The sequence below is a fragment of the Buceros rhinoceros genome, unplaced genomic scaffold (assembly GCF_000710305.1).
Source record: "Buceros rhinoceros silvestris isolate BGI_N320 unplaced genomic scaffold, ASM71030v1 scaffold33186, whole genome shotgun sequence".
NCBI lineage: Eukaryota > Metazoa > Chordata > Aves > Bucerotiformes > Bucerotidae > Buceros > Buceros rhinoceros.
In genome coordinates, this window is record NW_010416341.1 from 22,959 (window position 1) to 31,061 (window position 8,103).

General features: G+C 52.7%; 1 protein-coding gene across 1 annotated transcript in view; it reads left to right on the forward strand.

The window, feature by feature from the left end:
- The window catches only part of LOC104494878 (disabled homolog 2-interacting protein-like), a 24,739-nt gene that overhangs the window by 15,818 nt on the left and 818 nt on the right, over nucleotides 1-8,103 (forward strand). The window contains exons 4-5 of the mRNA XM_010137771.1: nucleotides 2,190-2,334; nucleotides 4,592-4,736. Coding sequence (XP_010136073.1) covers nucleotides 2,190-2,334; nucleotides 4,592-4,736 — 290 coding nt within the window. The remainder of the gene's footprint in view (nucleotides 1-2,189; nucleotides 2,335-4,591; nucleotides 4,737-8,103) is intronic.

Consider the following 8,103-nt stretch of genomic DNA (forward strand, 5'->3'; position numbering starts at 1 on the left):
GGCTTGCCCCCGTGTCCCGCAGCAGCCAGTCCCCGGCTGACAAGAGTGGGGAAGAGCAAACACTTGGCCGAGAGAAGCTGTAAAACTCAGTGCTCCTGAGATAATTAGTATGTTGGGAAAGTGACAGGACAGAGAATCAAGTAAAGTCAAGGTCAGCGGCTGCTAATTAAGAATCAGCACCTTGTGTCAGCCTGAGCTGTGGCTGGAATTGAAACATACCCTGGGAGAGACCCGGGAAGATAAAGGTGGTAGAGTTACCCAGATAGCACCTAGCAGGGTTTGAGCAAGGGTTTAAAGTTCCATTCCATCTTGGCTGATAAACGGGGCAAAACGAGAAAAAATAGTGGGGGAGGCGGGTGCTTTGCTTCCTGGAGGGATTTTTGCCTCTGCAGCTGCTGGACATAGTGGGATCTGAGCAAGGGGGTCTTCTGGTTAAAGAAATAATGCAAGTGACTTTTTTTTGGCCCAGAGTTCCTCCTGAGGCTCTTCTGGGAAGGTCGCAGCAGCTCGTGGGTCCCATGTGGGCAGGTGGGGCAGATGGGGCTGCTGAGTGCTGCAGAGATGCCAGCCTTCCTCCCCTCTTCACCTGATCTCAGCTGGGAAACGTACCTGCCTGCCACCAGCATTGTCCTGTGTCTGGGACCGACGACATACAGTGATGAAGGGGCTGTGGATTACATGATTTGGGTCTGTTGGGTTCCCGTGGAGCTGTTTGTTGAACCTGGATTAAATGTACAGTACCGAGACATCCGTATGAAAAGCGAGATGGAGCTAAGAGCTTCTCTTGCAAATCTCGCAGCCAGCCGCTGCCAGGGAGTGGGACCCGAGTGCCCCCTGTCCTGAGCTGGAGCAGGCTGGGTCACAGCCACGGTGCTTTAGGGGCTCTTTTCTTTAGGGGCACTTTGCTTGGGGATGGCAAGGACAGGTTGTGCATCTCTGCACAGCAGCTCTGGGGTGCTCCTGCTGCCCCTGCCAGGAACGGGTTACATCTGGTACGGTCATGACAAATGAAGGAGAGTTTCCTAGTGAAAGGTTATTACTGAGCAGATTATTTTGTTTGAGAGAAAGGCAGTTTAAAAAAGGTGCCCTTGGTTGTAGAAGCGAATTTTTATGTCAACCTTGCTCCGTCTCCTGCATGGGGAAGCAGCAAGAGGGTTAACGGGTGTGATTTACAGGGTGCCAGCAGCCCCTTCCCTTTTCTCGTCCGGGTGAGTGGTGCTGGGTGCCAGGGGGTCGACCCTTCCAGCACTCAGCGTGACGAGGGGCTGCACAGGGGCCTGAGCTGCTCTTCCCGTTATCAGGGCAGAAGACAGAAGCTGGATGTGTATTAGCGTCAAAAACTGCTCAGCATTTCTCCTGCATTGACATTAGCTGCAGCACACTAAATATTACACCACGCAGTGGATTTTCAGCAGAATGCACGGGGAGCTACGTGACCCTCTCTGAGGAGTTAACGCTGTTGCCGAAGCAGGTGTGGGGCTGGGTCTGAAGTGCTGGTTTTCTCCCAGAATCTGCAGTTCAGTGGCCTGGACTGATGCAGTAGGCAGCTGTCAGCATGCGGTCTGCTCCCGCTCACCCCCTCCATCGCTCTGCAGCGCAGGGGGTTATAAAATCGCGTGGTACTTGGTTATTTGTCCGTCAGGCCAAGAGTGTGCCCAAAATGGGCGCTGTGGCAGTGCTGTTTATTTCCATGAATAGTAAGGAAATGGGACATTTGAGCAGCTTGATGCATATTACAGGCTTGGTTCTCAGCTGTTAACTAGGGCACAGCTCATGTCATCTCAGTACACTCCTGGTTTGTAACCAGTGCCATTAGGCGCCAAATCCAGCCGCATTTAACCGTGAAGAAAATGTTTTACCCACAAAACACGAGGCTGATACGAGACACAGCCAAAAACCGGCACTCGTGGAGGGGCAGTTGGTGTGCAGGTCTGGAATGAATCATTTTTTGAGATGCAAAAGTTGTGACTCTCCAGAGAATTATTTCTTCTCTTGTCTGTATGAGGTTGGAGAAAGAGGAGGAGGGTCGGGCTGGTAGTGAGGCAGTGTGCACCCACGGGATCACCACAGCACCTCTGCTTCCTCTCGTGTCTTAGGAAGGCGAGGTCTCTCTGGAGAAGGGGAGGCTGCTGCTGCTGAATGAAGCGTATGTCACTGCCTGGTGACCCACCATGGGCTTTGCTTTCCAGGATTTCTTGACTGACCTGATGATGTCTGAAGTTGATCGCTGTGGTGAGAATGAGCATCTCATTTTCAGGGAGAATACGCTGGCCACCAAAGCAATCGAAGAATACCTGAAGCTGGTGGGGCAGAAATACCTGCAAGATGCCTTAGGTACGTACAGAGCATTGGCCAGTCTCGCCCAGAGAGGTCCTGCTCCAAGATGCAGGGTGCTCCGCACAGTGCAGACCATCAGCTGCGCCCGCATGGCTGTAGGAAGCACCAGCATTGACCTGCTGGAGGGTTTCTCTGGCAGCGGGGTCCGCGCCTGGGCAGCTCTCTGCTCCCAGGTGAAGGTCACCCCTGAGTTAGCACTTTGTTCTGCTTCCGGAGGAGATAACAAATTGAAGGCATTATGCTGCCTGCCAAGTCTTCTGTCTCGGTGCTGGCAGTGTCAGGGCAGCTGATTGAATCCTTCCCCTGATTGCACACCCCCGCCAGAGACGCTCCCCCGGTTCCTCGCAGCGCTCCCGAGTCAGATGAAATCTCCCAAGTAACAGTGATGAGAGCTGCCTCTCCGACCATGCTGGGAACCCTCCTGGTGGTTTTTTCTAAGCGCTGGCTATGTCTGTGGCTCCAGAAATATTTCCTTTGATGCAAATGAAAATAATTAGAGCTTCTGCTTCTGGGCAGGTCAGGAAAGGAGTTGCTGTGTTGCTGTGTGCATCGAGGATGGGGAGAAGCTGCCTTTGAAGCATTATGTCTGAACCTCAGCCGAAGGCAGCTAGATTGGATCCACAACCGAGCAGTGGGATGAGCAGAGTTTCTATTGAGGTGTTAATTTTTCAGTATGTTGAGTTTCTACTCATGGATTTGTGTAATTTTAGCAAGGAGCAAAGAAGTGTAAATACTTTATTAAGATAATAATGATAATGACAACGTTGGGGAAGGGGAGGTTGTTGAGCAAATTCGGTCAAACCAACAGACAGCCCATGCAAATAGGAAAAGGAATATTATTTATTTCTGCCTTGTAATACTTTCTGGTTCGAGGCAAGTTTGTAAGTAGATTACCTCATAAAATTTCCAGAAAGCCAGGAGATTAATGAAGGCAGAAGATTTTGAATCTCCCCCTTTCAGGGCTCAGTGCGAATGCTGCCCAGCCAGCTCCATCTACCAGAGGAGGAGCCCGCGGTGCCTGCTGCTGTGTGGGCGCTGATTCTCTGTAGACCTTTTATCAGTGAAATGATTCATCTGGGTGTCTCAAGGTAACACAATGCCCATCACGCTTCTCTTTAAACCATGAAGCACTGGCAAGTAATGGGGCCGGATAGTAACAGGAGATGTCACCTGCAGGCAAGCAGAGAGGCTCCAGAGCACCCTGGCAGAGCTGAAAATACATTGGAGAGGCTCTTCAGTACTTAATTAAAGACTGTTTTGGCAACAGGGGAGGAATGCAGGCCGGAGAGGGCAAAAAACAGGAGCATGGGAAAATCCAAGATGATCAGGAATTAGGGCGATCAGCAAACAGACTGGAATTAGAAGAAAACCAAAGCAAACCTTTCTGCCAGAACATCACCCAGCCCTGCAGGTCCCCAGCTAAACACTACTGGTCCCATCTCCTGGTCTCCCCAGCCGCTGCTGTGTGCTAAGTGGGATGGAGGACTGCTGTCCCCCCCAGCTGAAGCACTGGGAAGCCCCCTCAGCCCAGGCAACCGGGTCTGTGCCCAGGTACCGCGGGGTGGAAGGTGGCACAAGGGCGAGGAGCTGGCAAAGCAGACCCACAGCATGAGCCTGCACAGGGGCGAGGAGCAGCCAGGCAGTAAGCAGGAGCACAGGGAAATGCAGAGAAATATTTTAATTTAATTTTGTGTGGTGTTCAGCTCAAAATAAACCAAGTAAATTGTTTCTTTCCTTTAATTACCTCTTTCTCCTGTGAATCACAGTGGCTTGTCAGCGCCAGGACACCGTCTGCAGTAGCAGGCCATCCTACAGATAATTACAGAACTTGCCAGCATCCTTCCTACTGGATTAGCCCGAGGGAGCGTCTCTGGAACTGGTGCACTGGGAGATCAGGGCAGGCTGAGGAAGCGGGTGTTTTGGCAGTGGAGTTCTGATGCAATAGCCCATAGCCACAGAGGCAGAGCTGCCAACTGGGGGAGAAGGATGAAGTGTGCTCGTCAGGAGTCCGGGTGTCTTTCTGTGTGGTTTTGTGAGCTCCCAAGGCACTGCAGGCTGCCCCTGGGTCTGCTTGGAGGTCTTGTGAGCTAGCTGGGCACAGCCTGCCCTGGGTGCCACCAGAGCTCTCGTACCCCCGTCACATTCAGCCAGTGACGGGGTGTAACTGCTCGGGCACTGGGACTTACAAACAGAACTGCTCAAAGGCCATGGCTCCCATGTCTCCAAAACCCGTCACCAACTGTCTGTTTTACAGGGGAATTTATCAAGGCACTGTACGAATCAGATGAAAATTGCGAGGTGGATCCCAGTAAGTGTTCATCTTCGGACCTTCCTGAACATCAGAGCAACCTGAAGATGTGCTGCGAGCTGGCCTTCTGCAAAATCATCAACTCCTACTGGTGGGTACCCAGGCTGCCGCTCCCCTCCGCACGCCCACAGCTAGCGTAGGGGTGAACAGCTGCAGGGGACGGGGGTGGCAGCAGCCCACCCTCAGGCTGTTGGCACCTGACCCTTAGCTGCACTGGCGGGCAGCTCGTCGGAGCGCTTCAGAGGGAGAGCTGCGGGGCTCTGCCCAAGTCCTGCAGCACATCATGGAGTCCTGGTGGTCCAGTAGCAAGGGTGAGGATGGCCAGGGGCTGAGAGAGCAGCTCCTGCTCAGCCCGAGTTTGGAATATCTGTGCTGGGGGTGCAACAGCCTCATTGATTCCTTGTCATGCTTCTTTCCAGTGGGTGCTGAAGGGTGCACAAACAGGGGGACTGGGCAGTGGAGTCAAGGAACACAAAATGCCTTTGCCACTGTGACCATTTCAGAGGGTCTTGATGTTAACTGTAGATGAAAGTCCAGAATAAAGGGCAGAAATGCATGTCCTGGGTGTCTTGCCCACAGTCTGGGTCAGCCTCTGCCTCCGCAGAGCATCAGGTGAGGATCTGGAGTCCTGTCTGCAGCAGGCAGGGGCTGTGGCTCCCCTCCTGCCTGCCAGGAAGCTGCAGCAGCGCGAGGAGCTTTTGTTCAGGCAGATGTTCTCTCGCTGGAGTGCTGGAGGATGCTGCTGTTCCTCCTCGGTTGCATTTGGCTCAGCATCCTGCGTTCCTCTGCGTTAACCCCTCTCTCTCCCCGCCCCGGGGTGCTTGCAGAGGCGCAGATGGGAGCCCGTTGCCTCCTTGGCCCAGGGCCTGGTATGCAGTTCGAGGCATTTCCGAGTTTGTTCTCAGGGTAGAGGTTCTTGCAGCTAGTTGGGGCAGGCCTCAATACGCAAAATGGGTTGGAGGAAGGTAGTGGTGTCTTGCAGAGGCGGCTGCCAAGCATGGTGTGCTCCTGGTGTGCTCCTGCTGCTCAGCCCTGGAGACAGGCAACCAGGAGTCCATGGGTCTGCTTCAGAAAAAAAAAAAAGACCCACAAGGGGAAAAACATGGGCATGTGACCCTTTTTACTTGGAGAAATAAAAGTATTTTCTTTCTGCTTCTTGCTAGCAGAACTAGCAGTCCCTCATCCTGATCGTATGAGAAAATGATCATTTTTCCCGAACTGCTGGATTTGCAGTCTGCCTGCTTAAAAGGCTGGGCTCAGGTTTTGTTAGTGTGTTTGACAGCAACGCTGTTGTTGCAAAATGTCAACCAAGGATAGTATTGGAGGAAGGCATTCTTTGATAACAGGGATTTCTCATTTTCTCATTTCTATCCCAGCTGTTGTGTCGAGGTCTGAAAACTCATGGTATGTAATTTCCCAGGATACTTGGTGGTGGCTCTGCCAGCCCAGGAGGGGAATCGCTCTTCCTTCAAGGAGAGAACAAGCGGCCAGAGGCTCACTCAGACTTTATCCACCACAAATAAGCAAAGGGCAGATTTCTTTGCAGGTATCCTGTACCTAATCCTGGGCCAATTAATAACTCTCTGACTCAGGAATGGCGTTTACCTGCTCTCCCAGGAGGGATTCACTGCTTTTAGTTAGATTATAATTGTTTGAATTAATGTCTTCCTAAAAATACCCAAAGCAGCACTAAAAAGGTCGCTCTAAAAATAGGCTTGAAGAGTGACCTAAGGAAAGTCAGGAATGCAGGGGAAGCGTGTGCCTCCAGCCCTGCCTTCCCCAGCAAAGCTGGAGCAGTTCAGCTGCTGCTCTGAGTGGTTCCCCTCGGTCCTTTGTGCTCAGCGGTTCTTGGGGATTAATTGGGCTGATGAGTGTTCAGGATTGGCCAAGGGATCCTGACAGCTAACGATCTTGCTTTAAATAGAGTGCTGGAGTGTGCCTGCTTATCTGCCGGAGAGAGTCAGGGAGAGGAAAGAGGTTTACAATAACTGAAAATTGTTATAATTATGACATAATTTGGACATCTGGAAAGTTTCAGTGTAAGCAGAAATTCAGCCTGTGGAAGCTCGTTACTGGAAAGTTGGGTAATGAATTACAGGCCCGTTTGTCACATAAAGCCGGCTAACTGAGTCCCATCCACCGTTACACAATTAAACTTTTATGGTCTCCCAGCCCGTGACAGTGAGCAGCGCTCGGGCTGTGCGCAGCCGGCGCGTACATTTTCAGGGGTTTACTTTCCAGTAACTGTACAACCTGTCCTGATCATTCAAGCCTTAAATTGCTTAAAGGATTCTCCTGTTTCTGGGCAAATACCGTGAAGTAAAAGGGCTTTGTCCAATTGTGTGGATCAAGCCAAAGACAGAGGAGAATTTATCCAGCCGAAGACGTTGGCTAGTGTTACTTGTGAAGCACAGGGTAAAAGCTCACGAGTGTGAAAGCATGAAGCCAGCCTGGAGCAGAAGCTGAACATGATGGCAGCGCTTCCATGAGTGTCACCACCTGTGTGCTGGCAGCAGGAGGAACGTCTCTGTGCTCGCCTGAGGTTGGGCAGTGCTGCCGCAGGAGCAGCATACACGGGTGGGTGCTTCGCTCCTCCGTGTCGGAGCCTCCCACCTCGATCTTGCTGCTGCTGGAGAGTGGGTGGTGGCTCTGACCATGCAGCTCCCATGGCTTTTTCTTCTCCCTGACTTGTGGGAGGCTCAGCCTCTGGGCAGTCCATCCCAGGAAGCCAGGCAGGCCAGCGAGAAGCCTGCTGGCATTACTTGGCTTCTCCCAGGTAGTCCCTGCAGCAGCAAGACTAGGAAACCATCCTCTGAAACAGCTGTTTGTTGAGGAGATTTATGGCCTGAAATAGAGTCTGACCCCTCTTTTGTGCCATCCAGCTCTGGTTTTGAAACAAGGACAGTGGTTGCTGGCCCGGGCAGGCCCTGGGGTGGGTGAGGAGCTGTGTACCAGGGACCCAGGGGACCAGTGAAGCATGGTGGGACCCGTTGCCAGCCTGCTCCCGTGGGTGGGAGTATCCAGCTGAATAAATAACACGCGCTGGGAACAGGATGAGGTGGGAGCAGGAGCTGGGAAGGGCCAAGCAGAAACAGGCAGCAAGTTCTGCAGTGATAAGGGCTGCTGCAGCGAGCGTCTGCTGGACCCGGGGGAGTTCTGGTATCCAGGAAAGGCACGCTGAGCTCTGTGCTGTTACAAGGCTGGAGTAACTCCAGTGGGGCTCCGCACTTGTTCTGGTCGCAGTGGGAGTTGATGCCGGTGCTTGAACGGGAGTGTTACAGCCCTCCCACCAAGCACCAGCTGTGCCAGTGACCCCAGCACTGCTGCTGTTTCTGCTGACGGGGTCCCGCAGTGCTGTGTTTCTTTAGGAGACCCTTCCCCCCTTGGTGGCTGGGTTTCCTCCCAGATCGAAGCGCGTTGTGAGCTGCTTTGCACGGTTTGGTTCATCCTCACAGTTG